Genomic DNA, 18,206 nt, shown 5'->3' on the forward strand with positions numbered 1-18,206 from the left:
GACATGGTGAATGGGCTTCTCATTTACACTAATATAAAGCAAAACGAGCAAGCAAAATGTAAGACTGTATAAGGAATAGGATGGAAAATATTAGAAAGCCATCATATAAATCAATGGTACAGCCTCAGCGGGAACATTCAGTTCTGCATCACCTCATCTCAAAGGCGCATAACAGAAATAGAGGGAGTTCAGGGACAGGTGCTGAAAATGATTAGAAGCTTGCAAAAAAAATTCCCCATGAAGAGAGACTGGTGTTTATATTGCTGTTTGGCTTGGTATTGTTTAGTTTAAAGAGAACAGAAAAAGTAGATCATGTGCACCTATTTATTTTTTTCTCATAATACAAGAACAAGGGGACATTTACTTACATTAAAAGGCAAAAACTTAAAATTCATGAAGGGAAGTACATTTTTACATAATGTGCACATGGAACTCAATGTGACAAACTCAATGAGACTATAAGCTTAGTGGATAAGACTAAAATATAGATCATAAAAATATCCACAGTTAGATTTGTGTGAATAGAAATGTATAAGGGATATAAACCTATATGCTTCAGGGTTGGACCTAAACATGAAGTTCTGGGAATTAAAAAGAAAATTATCTTATGGGCCAGTAATTCCTCTAAAGCATATGGTATTAGCTATTGCTAGAGATAAGATACTAGGCAAAATGGACCACTGGTCTGACCTATTACAGTAGTTTCTATATCCTTAAATTAGTTTTTTTGTATCAGGGAAATGGAAAAGTGTTTGAGGTAATTAAATGGGCATCCCAAAGCCTAATATTAACTGCTTTCCTTTTCTCTCTCACAGTTACCTTATAATGGTTTAGCATGGGCCAGAGGCTGACTAAGAGCTAGTGTTAAATATAAATACAAATTAATAATAAATGATAGTAGAAGAAAGTAAAATATTGGTATGAAATTGACAGTAGGCTGAGTTCTGCAGACTCCACATTACATATGCCTGCAGCTCTTCTCTGGCTGTTGCTTGGGAATGAGCTCTTGCTAATTAACAAGGCAGGAATGACAGATAGGATCACCAGGCCTAACTTACTAAAAGTATAAATAAGAGCACTTTTTACTTTCACTCTCTCTAGCCCCTTCCATCAAAGGAGCTCAAGAACATTTTACAAACCTGAATGAACTAAGCCTCCAAGCACCTGGATGAGGTACAGTGAGAATCAATATCCATATTTTTCAGCCAGAGAAACGGAGGTACCAGACATTGAGACTAATATTTTCAACGTCGTACTGTTTTGAGTGCCTTGTTAGTGCTTCAGAAGTGCCATCAGGGGCACCTTTGAAAATTGAGTCTGAGTGATTTTCCCAAGATCACACTACAGGGTCAGGAATAGACTCCAGGAATCCTGACTACAGACTTGAACTTTTAACTGTGAGAATGTCGTCTTCTAAAATAAATCACTGAAGTCCCTGAATTAGTTGTGGTATATTTAGTAAAACCATAGGTTTGATTATGAAGAAAGCACACCATAGATTCCTCTCAGACATGCCAGGACACTAAAATTTAGCCTCCTAGTATCACATTTGTGAGTGACAAGATGGGAAAAGCTTTGGCTTTGTGCACTGCTGCTGGATCAGCCTTTTTCCTCTGCAAGGATGACTCAGCAGTTGGACTTCTGTTCCCTGAAGTTGTGGCTTCTTTCCAATTGATAAACCAGCGGTCTCATTTGGAATGGCAAACTTCATGCCTCTGTTCCTTGTGTATAATAAAGTTCCAGTGGCAATTTAGAGAAGGAGTATGATTGAGCAGTTAGAGCATAAGACGAAGTCAGGAGTTTTGGGTTCTGTTCCCACCTTGTGCCTGGCTCTCAGCTTGCACCATCTCTCTGTCTCTGTTTCCTCACTTTTAAAATGGTGATAGTTCTTCACAAGATGATCTGAGGAATAATTAGGCTGAAATGCTTCCTGCTGCTCCTGTGAGCAGAGAGGGTACAAACTTGCAGAATGGGACAACTAGAATAGATGCCTGCTCTGTGACCTATATTCTCCCTCACCCTGTGGAAATCTCCCTGCAGCAACTGGGATCCATAGAGTTTGACATGATGCAGGCTGGAGGGAGCCACTTTCTGTTGCATCTGGTTGCAGCTAAATTACTGCTGCAAGCAGTGGTAACAAGTTTGGTCTGCAACCAGACTCAGATTGGGGAAGAAAAGTTACGGAACTCTCCCGCAGCTCCAACCACAGCCAAAGGGCTGCCTTGCTCATCACACACAAACAAGAAACTACTCAGATTACAGATTATCACACTATGGTCATCCCTCTCCTTTCTGGCATGTTTTGATAAACAGTGGACTAACTAGGTTGCCATTTAAATTGTTACGGTTAGGCTCTGGTTCCAGCAGCCAGCTGATGGGAGTTGTTCACAGCTCTCAGCCTGAAATATCAGGTCTGTCTGCAGATTAAGGCAACCTTCGCTTAGCTGGTTTACACTTTGTGCACATTTGAAAAGTTTCCTTAACCTAGTTAGAGGGTTGGGTGGTTTTTTTTAAATCTAATTTTAGGTTCTGGAGTAAAAGATGACAGCCGTTAAGGGAAAAATGGTAGCTTGCTGAACAGCTTTGAGCTAGCTCAGTGAGACCACTTGGCAACTTGGAAGGGGAGTTTCATACAGCTGTATGTTGCCTGCTCAAAGGTATCACAGCTCCTGGGATCCTGGTTGGCAGGGGCCCAGAGCAACATTAGAAAGGGGCCAACCCTTAACGAATTGGGGATTCCCATGCCTGGACTAGGTCTCAAACCTTTCAGGACTGTCCATTGCTTAGAATGAGGTGTAATGGTTCAGAATGGAGGGTATTAGAACTTGACTCTGACTTTACATAGAGCATTTGAGGGCATGATTTCTCATTTAAATTAGTTTCACAGTGAGGAGGCTATCCTGCAAAATGCAGATGGTTAAAATTATTGGTCAGAAAAGGGTCTGTGGGTAGCTGATGGTTTTATTGGAGGAGGGCGGTTAACAAAAAATAGTGTATCCTCCCCAGAATCACAGCACTTACAAGTTAATCTGTTAATTAGTTTAAAAAATAATTAGAAATAGGTCTTGTAAGAAATCTAGCATTACTATCAGACTTGGGTTATTTGCCCCCTATTAATCTGTTCTAGAATAACACGGACTCAAAGTAGCTCAGCATGATTAGGCATTTTAGTGTTTGTGAACCCAGATTAGCTTTTCAAACAAGAACTGTATAAAAATGGAGTTAAGGTTGAGTGTTCACACAGCAATTTTGAGTAAGGTATGCTAAGTGCAGGTCTGTATACATAGCCAAAATACTAGCCATGCAAAATGAAACCCTCCTGACTTCCAGTCTTGTGCTCTAACCACTCAATCATATTCCTTCCTTAAATTGCCCCTGCAACTTGATAGTATTATACACCTGCACTAATAGGGAGTTGGGCCAAACGTTTTACAATGTAAAGCTGACTTGAAAATGGGGGAAGGAAAACTGAATGGGTGCCCTTTTTTGTTTCTTGATGTATAAATAGGGCCTGGAAGGTTTTTGTGGTGGGGTGTGAGAGTGTATGTGTTGTCGAGAGTAAAAGGGAGGGTTCTGTGCTCAGAATTTTTGCCTCAGAAATATCAGCATATCAAGTCCTGTCTTTCCTCCTTTTGCTGGAAGACTTGTGGATGCTCTCTGAAATGTGAATTGGGAGCTTTTTCAGAGCTGAACTAAAGAGGCAGGGGAGTTAAATCTTAGGCATCCCTGTAACCAAGTGCTTGTCGGTCATTTAAGTGAATAGGTGGTAACAAAAAACCCACAAAAAAGTGCCAGCACACCTAGCTGCCACAGGCTGGCCCAGTTTGAGCTCTGAGAAGCAGTGTCTATTAGTCACACATGAGCCCCAGAATTCTTTGCATCAGCTACCTTGGCACCATTTTTAAGCACCACTATAGCTAGTGCAAAGGATTCTGGGGGTTATTGGGAGCTGAAAGTGCCTGCTGCATACAAAAAATGCAGAAAAGGGGATACGCTTTGGGAGGAGGAAATTATATAAGGGACTGGCTGTGTCAGTGACAGTACAAAAGCAGGCAGTGATGGACTCATGGGCATCAAATTCCATTTTCACCAATGCACTTAAGGTCAACCCTGTGCAGAGATATCCCCTTTAGGGTGAGAGGGGAGTTGTAGCTTTATGGCCCATTCAGTTCCTGGTGTCTGATTTGAGATTTCCTAATGAGAGGGCCACTTAGTGGAAGTTTGGATGATAGTTTCCAAGATATGGACACTTGTCTCACTGTTATCGCAATGACAGTACTTCTCAAGTATACTCTCATACCTAAATCTTCCCATCCTGATCCTAAGCTCTTACCTAGAAATATTGAACTCCACAAACTTTTGTTGTGGTCTAGCTGCATAGCCAAGATGAGCCTCAAATACTAATAAGGTAGGGAGACCTTACCTGTGTTCTCTTTTTCCTTCTGCTATATTATTTAATTGAGTCATGCTTACTGTGTCCCCTGGTGTACCTCACCTACTGAAACTGAGCAGCCAAAAATTCCCACTCAGTGACCTGCACTGGACTTGTGCAGAGGTCAAATTCAGGAAAGAGACACGCTCTTTCTAGAATAAAGCAACCAACACAAGGCTTGTGTTATATAGGAGGTCAGACAGGATGATCACAATGGTGCCTTCCAGCTACAGAGTCTATAAAAGGCAGTCTAAGGGAAAGCAAGTGTGGACACTTTTAGTGCTCTCCTAGTTCATCTTCGACCGGAAAGTTAACATGTTTACAGAGTGGAAATGCGCAAGTCACCTTGGGTTAAAGATTTATTAGAAAAGGAGGACTGACGGCTCTGGGATCTGTGACTAAACTCTGGAGCTTTTCATAACAACTCTTCAAATTAGTGTCCATCAACTGTTTAAATTCCATTTTCATTATCCAATGGCCCATGTGAACTGAGTGGTGGTTTAATTCTACTGGTGACAAGTGGTCACAACACAAAAGGTCAGCACACATAAAAATTAACTCCTTCACTAGCAGTCACACTAGAGAGGTTGAGGACTGAGTGGGCCGTGGAGACTGATTTCCCCTCATGCCTAGAAGTGGGGACATGCCAAAGCAGAGGCACATTGGCAGGCTACAGTGTGAGAGCCGCTTGCCCTTCTGCTATCTGTCTTTTCTCTGGCTAAAAAGAGATTTTGATCTCCATTGCTGATTTCTGGAGACCTTTCATGAACAATAAATTATAATAATTAACCTCCACAGGACCAGCTGCTGGATGGCCCCAGAGCAATGATGAGACAATTTTTGACAATAATCTATCTCAAAAAACCTGTGTGATTTTTAAAATATCTGCTGCAAAGCAAGGGGCTTAATTAAAAAGAATGAGCAACACATTTGCATTAATATGGTTATTTTATTTTGTTATTGTATTGTGGCAGGGACCCCAAACAGGACTTTGGGCCCCATTTTATAGGCACTGTATAAGCAAATAACATAAGGCAGTACCTACCGTCAGAGAGCTCACAATCTAGGATTTGGCAATATAGAAATATGCAGACAAATGGTGTGGGGGAAGGGAGGACGAAGTAGCAGAAACAGGTGTGATTGCATAAATTAACAAATATAGTTAGTACATTTTAGTCGGACAACCAGAGACAGGAGATAAGATTTGTCCTTGTATAAACAAAATATGTCAGTATAAACACCATAATCTGGTGCATGGCATGTACCTGGCCCTATAACGATCCCTACTCCCCAAATTGCTTCTCATGAATGTTTTGGATGTGCAAAATCTGGCAGATTATGAGAGTAAAGTTCCCAAACACGTCTGAGAACAATGTGCTACATGATGAAATTCCCTTTGGCTCCTACTGGCATCTCTGCCTGTGACATATGGTGGAAGATGTCACATCAGGTTTCCAACTGATCTTGTTGCCTACCAGTGACAAAATCCATCACTGTTACTCCACATGGCAGTGCTAACATATTCCTAGCTAGTCTTGTTCGTGCCTTGTGATTTTGTTCGGCTCATGACAACATCATAACATGCAGCCATATGGTCCTGTGCTGTGATTCCCATTAGCCTTCACAAGCCAGGCAGGACAGGGCTGCATCAGCCTTTGGACCGGAGATCTTCAAGGTACATCTAAGCACGGCAGGCAGTGGTGATGCGTGGTGACTCAGTAGGTGGGGCTCTTTATTATTATTAAATAATTATGTTGCCATAGGGCCCAGAGACTCAGTCAGGATGAGGATCCCATTGTGCTAGGAACTGTACAAACATGTCCCCGAAGAGCTTACAATCTAAGAAGACAAGTAACACATGAAAGCTCTGGTAAGAGGGATACAAATTAACTCAATAAGTATGTACAATACATACATTAAAATATATTTGATTAATATAGATAAAGTATGTGCCATCTATCTCCCTTTGCCTCAGAGCCCAGGCAGCCTGAACTGACTGATTCTTGTAGATGATACTGCAGGGGAAAAAAAACCCCAAAAGACGATTTTTAATAGAGCTAGTTGAAACTCAGAGTTTCTGTTTTGCAGAAACCTCGTTGAAATTGTTACAATCTCAGGAAAATTTTCAGTTTTGTTAAAATGGCATTTGCCAGTGGAAAATTGTTTCAACAAACATTTTCTGACAAGCTCTGATTTTTAATGCCCATGTTATGAAGCCTAATTTCCCATCAATATGCAGCAGATTTACTGCAAAAACGGCTTGTCTGCACTCTTATGAGCCTTCAAGGTGTTTCCTCTCCTTATCTATCATCTCTCATTCATTATCGATGTGTGGACTCCCACCTCTAATCAACCCATGCTGCCAGCCTCCATTGGTCACTACATTTTCAAACAAGCCCCTTTGTGCTTTCTCCCAGGCTGCCCCTCACGCTTGGGAGATGTTCCCCGTAAACATCCACACAGCTACCTCATTATCCACCTTCAAATTCCTCCTCAAAACTCTTCTTTGCTGTGATGCTTACAAAAACACAGCCACTGGTGCACTGAGATCACTGCCCACCATGCTGATCAATGTTGTCTCATTATTTTCTTCTCCGCCTCCTCCCCCCATCTGTCTCTCTCCATCTGTTGTGTCTTGCCTTACAGTTGGATTGTCAGTTGTTTGAGCCAAGGACCGTCTTTTGTTCTGTGTTTGTACAGCGCCTAGCACAATGGGATCCCAATCCATGACGAAGGCTCCTAGGTGCTACAGTAATACAAATAATAAAGAATAATAATAGCAGCAGTTATGAAAGTTATCCACTGAAGTCAGCCAGGGATCAATGGAAGAACATGCGCCTAGATTTGAATGCTACTAAACTCTGGTCTGGTTTGTAAAGCAAAATACAATGGGGCACGAATAACTGTAGTGTGCATGATATAATACAGCCTGGTTAATTAGATTTTCGTTCTTAGGCTAATAGGCAACCAGAAAGACTGAATTCATCCATTGCACATGCACAGATGCAGGGAAGGGGCGGGGGTGCCACCTTCCTCCAAACTATTTCAAAATCACCTACTCTGCACTGATTAGGCCTGAAATGGAGTATTGTGTCCAGTTCTGGGATCCACATTTCAGGAAAGATGTGGACACATTGGAGAAAATCCAGAGAAAAACAAGAAAAATGATTAAAGGTCTAGAAAATGCGACCTATGAAGAAAGATTGAAAAAATTGGGTTTGTTGGCAGAACAGAAGATCGAAGGGGAACATGATAACTGTTTTCAAGTACATAAAAGATTGTTTCAAGGAGGAGGGAGAAAATATTTTCTTGTTAACCTCTAAGGATAGGACAAGAAGCAATGGGCTTAAATTGCAGCAAGGAGGGTTTTGGTTGGACATTTGAAAAAGCTTCCTTTCAGAGTACTTAAGCACTGGAACAAATTGCCTAGGGAGGTTGTGGAATCTCTGTTACTGGAGGTTTTTAAGGACAGGTTAAACAAACACCTTTCAGGAATGGTCTAGTTATTACATAGTCCTGCCTTCAGTGCAGGGGACAGGACTAGATGACCTCTCGAGGTGCCTTCCAGTTCTATATTTCTACAATTCTATTTTTCCCCAGCCACCCCAAAAGCTCTACAAGACAACGAGCCCAGGAGAGTTGGATGCAGCCTGTCAAGCTGATTCCCTGTCAGCCAGATGAGATCACTGGAGTGTAATGAGGCACTTCCAGCAGAGGTAGGTGACTTTTTTTTTAAATTAATTGTTGCATTTTTCAAGCCCTGAACCTATTTGCCAAATTTGGGTCAAATTCAATGAATAGATTTGATTGGGAAGAGAGGGAAATGTTAGGAGTCAAAAACATTTTGTTGCTAAATGTTTCATTTAGAAAGAGTTGAAATGTTTCATTTTGACTTTTTGATTTAAAATGGCATTTTGATTTCAAATTTGGCCAGTTAAAAAAAACACGCTTGAAAAGACTGAATCAAAATGCATTTTAACAAATCATTTCAAGTCAACCAAAGCATTTTGATAAATCTGAAATTAAATTGTATTGAGTTTCAATTGATGGGAAAAAATTGAAAAAATGGGTTTTAGTTTAAATTTAAACAAGTTTTTTTTTTCTTCTGGATTTTTCCATTTGGTCCCCCCTCAAAGAAATCCATTATTTTCTCAGCTCTAACTCCTAGCACTGTTAGCCCAGGCAGTAAGATGCTAAACTCTGGCCCAAACTATTAGGTGCTGCCAATAGATAATGCTCTCTGCTCGTCAGATGTCTCTCTCCTACCTTTGTTGTCTTTTGCATGTTTCTGTCCTTTTCCTGCTGTGCTTTTTTTCACCAGGGTTTCACTTAGAGTCATAGATTCCAAGGCTAGAAGAAACCATTGTGGTCATTTAGCTTGTCTTCCTGTATAATAGGACATAGAACATCACTGGAAAAATTCCTGGAGCATATCTTTTAGAAAAACATCCAATCTTGATTTAAAGATTGCCAGTGATGAAGAATCCACCATGAATACTGCCCAATGATGATTCCCTGTTTATATTTACTTTTTGAGACTTACCAGTTAGCAAACTTTTAATCAATTTAATGTATCATTAATTTTATATTATTCTAGCTTTTTAATCAAAATATAATGCAATCCCAAATCAAACTCCTTACAGAAATCTAAGTATTTTACATCAACATTATTACCTTTATCAACCAAACTTGTAGTCTCATTAAAAAAAGATATCCAGTTACTTTGACAGGATCTGTCTTCCGTAAACCCATGTTGATTTGCATTAATTATATTACCCTCCTTTAATTCTTTATGAATCAGATCAACAGTATCAGCCACTCCATAGTTTTGCTTGGAAATGTCGTCAGTCTTTTAATTACCTGGGTCATCCCATTTATTTGTTTTAAATACTGGCAAAACATTAACTTTCTTCCAGTCTTCTGGAACTTCCTGAGTGTTCCAAGACTTACTGAAAATCAACATTTATGGTCCAGAGAGCTCCTCCATCATTTCTTTTAAAACCCTTGGATGCAAGTTATCTGGACCTGCTGATTTAAACATGTCTAATTTTGGTATCTGCTGTTTAGCATCCTCCTGAGATGCTAATAGAATGGAAAGAGTGTTATCTTATGATATAACTACATCATCTGTTTTTTTCCCCACATACAACACAGAAATATTTACTAAACGCTTCTGCCTTTTCTGCATAATTTCTTGATAATTTTATCATTTCCATTTTGTGCTTTTCCTTCTGGTTCAGTATGGAAACAATGAATTATTATTCTTTAGTGCTGACAATGTTCTTGGTGCTGTATGGTACACAAAATATACAGTCCCTGCTTTGAAGAGCTTTCATTTTAGAATGGTGGTTCTAGATTGTCTCTCTTGCATGGTGTGTTTGAGAAAGTGCCAATTTTCAGGTAAGATTTAAAACTATGAGGTGAAATCTTGCCCCTATTTAAGTCAGTGGCAAAACTCCCATTGAGTTCAATGGGCCCAGGATTTCACTCAAGGTCTTGGCCACTAGTGGGAATTAAGGATTCCATAGCACTTTCTATGAGAGTGCAGGTAACTCCAGAATCTTTGCCCAAATTCCAACTGGTGCAAATACATTCTCCCAAAATTCTTCCTGCAGTACAAAGGCCAGAGCTGGTCAAAAAAAAAAAAAAAAAACAAGAGGGAGAAAATGTTGATTTTTTTAAATGCCTCCCCTTTTTAAAAAATTCAAAATCAAACATTCACATTATTTTAGCCAGCTTCTTAGCTGAGGTTGAAAAGCAGGGAACATCTTTTCATGAATGTTCTGTTGAAAATTTTACCTTTTTTTTTTTTTTTTTAAATTTTTGTCAAAATTCAAAAAAGTGCGGACCACCGCTAATGAGTAGGGTATAGAATCCTTCTTCTCTTCTGTCCCTAACCTGTTGTGTACCATTGCTGTGCACGATAAACAACTGCCCCTTCCACACCGGAGCTGGGAAAGTGATGCCTTTTAAACCCCACACATTTTGAGATCTGTGCATGGAACTTGCCAAAGGTATTATTAATAAAAGATTCAGATTCAATTTCTGAAATGGCTTTTTCTTCTTCCTGAAATGCCTTATTAATCTTAAAGTGTACCCTTTTTTTCTCCTTCTACTTGAATGGCTATTCCCTCTCTTTAACAGCAAATAAGAAAAAGTAGTGGAATGGAGTCCTTTCCCCTTTCCTCTTTTTATCTTCCTCAGATCAGTCCCTGGATTGGTTCAAAGAAGAAAGGCCTGTGTTTTCTGGGTTTTTGATTAAACCCAGACCCAGTTGAGTAAACAGCTGGAAAACTCTCTTGGACTTTCTCACGTGCAGGGCAGCCAGTTTGCATTCAGCCTGGCTGTGTCCCTGCAGTTTCTCCCGCAAGAAAATCAGCAAGAAGAGTTTGTTTTTAGGAGAGCACAGCAGACCATTTTGGCCAAACGTCTCATTTGTTTTTGTATCTGCCAAAGTGAGAAAGCAAAGCGAGGAAAATGGCAGAGTTGAAGGTAAGTGATACTGACACCCAAGAGCGTGCGCATGCTTGTATGTGTGTGTGTGTGAAAGAGAGAGAGAAACATGCTATCTCTTCCATCCCCTGCACCTCCCCTTTCTTGTTAGCAGTTCCATAGCACTTTAAAGCCCAAAAGAGTGGTGAGCTGCTAGAACATTCTGCAATGAGGTGCCAAATGTGTGGGGTGGAAACCACTAACTGAGGAGGTTTGGATAATTAGGGTGATGTGGGGGAGAGGTTGTCTGAACCTGAAGTCCAGGTGTTAGTTAGGGATGGTTTTCTTGACAGAAATAGCAAGTCTCATTTAGATTTAAAGTCTCTCATTTTTTAAAAATTCATTTCATGGCAGGTTATAAAGTCTCCCTTTCTTGGAAGAAGAATTTTGTTGTGTTTGATTTGAGATGTTTGAAATCTCAATTAATCAGATTGCCCCAGTTTGGGAGTCTTTCCATGTGGACTTTTGTCATCCCCCTCCCCCAGCACACCTCTTCCTGCTGATCTGGTTGTCTGGCTGGGGGTGTTCTCCAACCAGCCAATGAGATTTGTCTTGCAACATCTGCCAGCTGTTGCAACCCTCTCACTAACCCCAAAGCAACTGAGGAAAAGTGAACAGCCTTCTACCTATAGAAATTCTTTGTATCACAGAAAAGTAGTTAGAGCAGGCGACTGTTATTCAGGACTCCCTGATTCTAAACCTGGCTGTACTGCTGACTTTCTAGATTACCTTAGGCAAGTCATTTCACTTCTCAGTGCTTCAGTGTCCCTATCTATAAAATGGGGAGAATGAGACTGCAAAAAATGAGTGACTGCAAACTTTAGGAAAGGTAATCAGGCTGTTTGGAGATACAGATCTCTGAGACAATAGTGGCTTTTACCATGAATAACAAGATTTCCAAGTAAGTGGCCAGCCAGTTTAAGAGTGAAGTTCCTGAGCTCGCTAATTCCTGTCATGAAGATCCTGTTCTTCACAGAAGGAGCTGATGCTGTGTCAAGATCCTTGTCCTTTCAGGAGAAAACATGATCTTTCAAAAACTTGGACATACATACTCCAGAATATCACAGGATGTATCTGTTAAGGGTGGTCTACACATACACAAAAGTTAAATCATCTAACAGCACATACCATCTGCTCTTCCACCCAGAGATATGTACTTCAATAATAGCACAGCCCCTTTTATTACAGACATGAACCACCACAACCTTAACTCTACTCATGTGGATCAGGGGATGTTTAGAGTAAGGGGAGAGCTGGAAGTCCAGCGTCACAAGAGTGGGCAGAGTTAAGGTTATGGTGCATTGACTGTGGCATATGGAGGCTGTGCTCTTAGTGAAATGTGTATCTCTGGGTGGATGAGTAGAGGCTGTCCTGTTAAATGCCTTACCTGTTCATTTCCTTGCTTTTGTGGTTTTGCATTAGGTGTTATTTGTAGACCAACCTTAATTGATGCACAATGTAATGTTTTTGTGTCTGAATAAATACATTATATTTTCAGTATCACCCAGCAGTAGTTGAAAAATGTATTATTCACAATGCTTAAAGAAGGCATTCATTATATTCCAGTCTATGTATTCAGACTTCAAAAGCATTTTTCCAGGCCTGCTGTCTAATCTCTCCAGCGAAAGGTTATGGTTTATAGGTCAGTGCCTGGCTGCCAAAGACAGTTTGCATCCCAGTCATTCAAATCCATGGATGTTGTTTAATTTTTTTATCTTGCACTGGGCTTTTATCTCCCACATTATACTGAAAAATGTCAAAACAAAGACAAAGTGTAACCAAATGTGTTCTTAAAATCACATTTACACAGAATACTGCAGGATTATGAGAGAAACACATATACACTAGAAACATTGCAAACTTTTCTTTTCACAGAAAAACCTTCTTTCCAGTTCCCCTGAAACTCTTCACCAACCAACCCTCACCTGGGATGGTTAGAAATAGTGGTAAGAATCATGAAAACAGACAGGGAGTGCGTCCCAGGGGAGGTAGCCTTTAATAATTATCTTGTCTCGTCTCACGTATAAGAACTTGATGGAGAGGGAAATTTCAAATAGATTTCATTTTTTTTTTTAACCTTACCCAGCTTTTCTGTCCTCTGAAGAAATTACTAATGTGGGTCTCAGTCCTGTATCTGCATCTGTGCAGGCAGATCTTTACCCATATATGGAGTCCCACTGAAGTTGGGGAGCTCCACTCTCCTGGCTCAGACTGGATGGTCAGTACATGTTATGCAAAGAAGATCAATAGACGGAATGGTCATTAAAAGTTCAATCCGGGGAACCTAGTGCAGTTCATCCCCATGTTGTCTAAACTCTTACGTGAATTTAGTGTTGGTGAAAGGTGTTGGCGTAACAATCCTGGAGAGTGAAGCCCTCTGTTTATTCACAGACCTGATACAGCCTGGGCCGTGGCAGGGCAAGCTTCCCACCTGGTGCCCCGACAGTGACTTTTAGGGTGTGTCCACAGCAAATGAAGGTGGGATTGTAGTACAGTCTTGCTTACCCACAGTACTTCTCATTTAACTAGCACAGGTAACCATAGTAAAGACATGATGGTATGGACCCTGGCACAGGTTAGCAACCCAAGTAAATACCCAGGGTCCCTGGTAGGCTTGTATTGGAGTGGTTGGCCAGGCTGATGTCCGTGCCACCACATCTTCATTACTGTTGTTACCTGTGTTAGCTAAATTAAAGATCGCATAGGCGTGCCCTCCCGCAGTACAGCTATACCTTAATTTGTGGTGTAGATAGACCTTTAGTGATGAGAGGGAAGTTTGGTCTCCATGGCCCTTTCAGTCTTTGGCTGCCCTGTTGAGACTGCCAGTATGCAGGGCCAGTTGGTACCGGCTGTGATAGCACTTTGTGGTGTGGCCACCAATCCACGGGGACTTGGACTTAGATCCACCAAACTCATTAAACATGGAGCAAACTGCAGTCACATGGTGACAGTCATTGTTGTCACTATCAGTATGGACTGGATTCAAGCCAGGGATAGAGCTCATATGGCCAGAGCCATCTGCACCCAACCCCCTTTGGCATGGCTCTGTTATTTTTCCCAGTTTGAGAAATGTGCTCTAAAGTAACATTCAAGAAACTGTCTGACTTTAAAAGACACGGTGGTTATACGTTCATCTTTGTATAGCCAGAGCGAAATGCTGCAAAGTTATAGACTGATCGCTAAGGAAACGAGTCTTCTGGATTTCGCTATAGCAAAAGGCAAAGTAAAACTAGCCAAAAAATAAGTCCTTGAAAGCAAGTCAGTACTAAATCAATGGCAGGACGATGTCTCCCTGCCTCCAGCTACAGCCACACCAGTGAGAAGCAATTGTCATTTGGGGGCCCTCAGTGTTGTTACTTTGTAGGGTCTGGAAAACTCATTTGACAAACAATGCCACAGCAGCAGCTTCCTTCACTCCTGCCAGCACACTGCAGCTGAGATGGGGAAGCTAGAGCAGGGCTCTGACAGTGCTTGTGTGACAGGTCTCTAAACATCAACTCCTCCCTGACTTGACTGTTTGAGTCCCTCCACCCCTGAGTCTCTGGGCTCTGGGTATTGATAGGGGATGATTAATGCCTCTGCAGCTACCCACCTATAGCGTAATGTGCGAGGGGAACAGACAGTGGCTCAGTCTCATGCTCTCGATTGTGTTAGATGCAGTGCAACAGAATGTGGACTCAGAGGAGATTGAGTCATGAGCTGCTTTTGATATTTCATTTCACAGCAAACAGGAATGACTAGACCTTTATGGTATCCTAATTTGGGTGCAGCTGGGATCTGTTCAGGTGATAGATTGGGTCAGCTGAGAGGATTTAAAGCTTTTTAGCTTTGAGGGAGCTGATGTGGTTTCTTGTATTAAAAATTTCACGCAGCAGAGAGCTGAACCATGAGCTAGTCTGTTTCCCCCATATGTTGCCGCTGTTAAGCACTGAGGACGTTATGCAGCTGAGGATTTCTATAGAAAGATCAGCAGACATGCGGGCTAACCATGTCTTTGAGAACCACCATCCTCCATAGTTTTAAGTCAGAACATTTCACAGGCACATATAATATTCTACACACGATCACATCTCTTCCGTATGCAGCAAGACTTTTGCATTAGCCCTCTCCCCACTGTGAAGATTACATGTTGCATCAAGCCTAACCCACCCTGACCTTGGAAAAATAGGGTGGATTCCCTCCCCACCACATACACGCTTATTCCCACTGTATTTGCATCTTTGGTAAAGGTGAATGCAGTGAATAGGGCTGGTTTAATTCTGGAAGTGCTGCAGTCCCATCGGATATTGCTGCAGTTCTGGGGAGGGGGGAGAGGAGGGGAACAGCTCCATTACAATACATTTGCCAGGACTGCCTCTGGTGACCTGTTGTTTTGCATACCAATGTGCATTTTGCGGTACTGCTTGCAGAAACTCATGGAGACCAGAGTCCCAGTGATTTATTCATTTGCAGGAGGAACAACAGGGAACTTTCCTCCTCTCTAAACCATTGGTTCCCAACTATATTTACCTTTAGAGCCAGCAGCATTGGATTAAGGTGATACGGGGCTCTCTGCACATCACATCATTGGAACCCTTTTGTGGCACCTTCCCTATGCCATATCGCTGCCCCCGACCTACAGCAGCTCTAGCAGGTGTCCCTCTACCATCCTCTCATATTCACTTGTTCCCCACACGGTCCCTTCCTGCCTCCTGACAATGGGAGAAGGTGGCAGTTTTGAACAAGGGCAACGTTTCATGTGCTTTATCCTGATCCCAAGATCATGAGCAGCTTTTAAAAATCATCGACTATCTTGAATCTGTGATCATATCACAAGAACTGACATCTCTGCAAACCTGAGTGCAGTTTGAGATGACAGCTAGTTGAATACACTGATAGGCCCATCCAAACCCTACTGTAAATGTTCAGTGTTTCCCCACCCACCCTCTATGAATTTTTCTGTGGTTTGCATTATCATTTGCTAAATACAGTAGGACACAGCATTTACTGTCTTTTGAATGGTTTTTCACTTGGGACTCCTAGAAATGTCACAGATAAATCTCTGGAGAGAACACACACACACACCCTCTTTGCAAACCAGATGCTTTAAGTGTCATAGGATGCAGGTGAGAGGACTGTGTGAGACATTTTTAATTCTTTGAAATCCCAAACATCAGCTGCCTGACCCTGTATCAGGAAATCTGAGGCCTTGTCTACAGTGGGTGCTTCAGGCACTGCTGTAGCTGCAGTGATGTATCTGTATTGGTGCAAATACTCTCTTACCACCTCTAGTGGAGGAGGTACTGTGACGCCACAGCAAGGAATGAGAGAAGTCCAAATCACACGCGTAGCAGAGCGAGAGCTGCTGCTGATTGCTGGAGCCCCAGGGGCTGGTGTCCAGCGCCACTAAAGCCTAAAAGGGTCAGCTCCCAGAGGTAAACATGACTCAAGACTGTGCAGACAGACCTGCGCTCATAGGGTGGAAGGAAGCTGAAGTCATTGCAGGCTGAGGTTCCCCCCACCCAGCTTTGTGGCCGCTGTCAATCCACTCCCCTTAGGCAGGGGAAGAGATTGCACAAATTAACTGAGTCTGTGGTCCCCAAGCTTTTTATGTTGCACCCACCCCACCCCTGTCTGTGACCCCTCCAGGGGCCAGGAGTGGGGCCACAGTCAAGGGAAGGGCCAGAGCTGTGGCTGGGAGTGGGGACGCAGTTGGAATTGGGGGCCGAGACTGAGGCCAGAGTCAGGGGCCGAGGCTAGGACCACAGCTGGGGGCGGGGCCAGGAGCAGAGCTGGGGGTGGCGCTCCTCCACTCCCCCGTGGGGGCTGGCCCGGACCTCGCTGCGCCCTCCTGAACATTCCTCCATGCCCCCCTAGGGGGGTGCACCCCACGGTTTGGGCACCTCTGGTTCTGAGTTGTTGGTTTGTGGCCAAACCCCTGTAATCCACATAGGAACCAGTTAAATGCCTGGTACATGACAGCTGGGGCGGGCAATGTAGCCATCCCCGCGCCAAGGTATAAGTAATAAAGTTGCGGCTTGCCATTGAAACCCACCCCACGTGTCTGTCAATCATTCACCTGCTATCCTAGTCAAACCCTAGAGTCCACATTCTGCTCTGGGGTGGATGGTGATTTGCAACAGCGCAGTTTGTCACGGTTTGAAACTCAGGTTAGCTGCATTGGCACAAGTCTTGGTTTAGCCTCGGGCAGCACGTCATACTCAGGAGGCTGTGCATTGATATAGCTACATCAGTGTAGCTACTTCGGTGACTAAAAGTGAAGACGGCCTAAGTGACATGTGAAGGGTAACCTAGTGCTTGCTAATCCTAGCTCTGCTACAGACTTACTGTGTGTGAAATGGGAGAAGAGTCACCTCGCCTCTCTGTGCTTCCATTCTGCAATCTGTAAATTGAGATATTAATAGGTCTCGTTCACTGTGTGTCTGAGATCACTGCCAAAAAAAACATTGTTAATTAAGGTTGCCTGCTGTTGCCTCATGCCCTTCCAGAAGATGGAGAGTGGCTAAAATTAAACCTCTGAAAATAGGGTTGCAACCCGTCCGGTTTTCACCTGGACAGTCTGGGTTTCAGTTTGTGTGTCCTGATGCCATTTAACAAGCTCTGATGTCTAGTCTGTTTGATCTGTGGCAACCCTAAGCAGAAGGAAGGAGACAACACAGCAACAGCGGCTGCCACCACCGTCTCTGGGGCCAGGCTGCTCGTGGAGCACATGGTCTGGAAGAGCAGGGTGGCGTGTAGAGGTGAGGTCTTGGGGAAGAGGCAGAGCCTCCAGGAAAGAGGCAGAGAAGGGGTAGGGCCTCCAGGATCCAGTTACCAGCCATTAGAAAGGTGGCAACCCAATCAGACTGAAAACCAGGACGTTCTGAGTTCAGGTACCTGCCACCCCATGCTAATAGGGACATGTCAGGGTGAACGTGGAAGCTGGCAGCAATGGGGATGCTGTAGGAAAAGTGGGGCTGAGAACTGTGCTCCTGAGAACCCTGCAAATATCAGCTGTGCCCTCTCCATGCCTCCCAGCTCCCTGCTTCCAGCCCCTCCATGCCCTCAGTTAGGCTTGAGGAGCCAGGATAGAGCAACCTGGGAGAGTTCAGGGGCTGTGAGGAGCCCAGCTCTCTTCCCTGCTGCTCTTGCAACAGGCAAGAGCTGTGTGCCTGAGGAGAAGCCAGGACTGAGAACTCTGCTCCGTGCTCGAGAGCTTCTGCAGGCAGAGCTGGGCCAGCAGCAGGCCAACTTCTCTAGCGTGGATCCCTCACATGCACCTGTTTGGAGAACTGGATAAAAC

At 43.0% G+C, this 18,206-nt stretch overlaps 1 protein-coding gene across 1 annotated transcript in view; it reads left to right on the plus strand.

The window, feature by feature from the left end:
- Positions 1–41: 41 nt before the first annotated feature.
- The window catches only part of HGD (homogentisate 1,2-dioxygenase), a 47,563-nt gene continuing 29,398 nt past the window's right edge, over positions 42–18,206 (plus strand). The window contains exons 1-3 of the mRNA XM_067545994.1: positions 42–1,173; positions 8,033–8,148; positions 10,637–10,924. Coding sequence (XP_067402095.1) covers positions 10,910–10,924 — 15 coding nt within the window. The 5' untranslated portion in view covers positions 42–1,173; positions 8,033–8,148; positions 10,637–10,909. The remainder of the gene's footprint in view (positions 1,174–8,032; positions 8,149–10,636; positions 10,925–18,206) is intronic.

The sequence above is a fragment of the Emydura macquarii genome, unplaced genomic scaffold, assembly GCF_026122565.2.
Source record: "Emydura macquarii macquarii isolate MOO-44397 ecotype Brisbane River unplaced genomic scaffold, CSIRO-AGI_Emac_v2 contig_1119, whole genome shotgun sequence".
Taxonomy (NCBI): domain Eukaryota; kingdom Metazoa; phylum Chordata; order Testudines; family Chelidae; genus Emydura; species Emydura macquarii.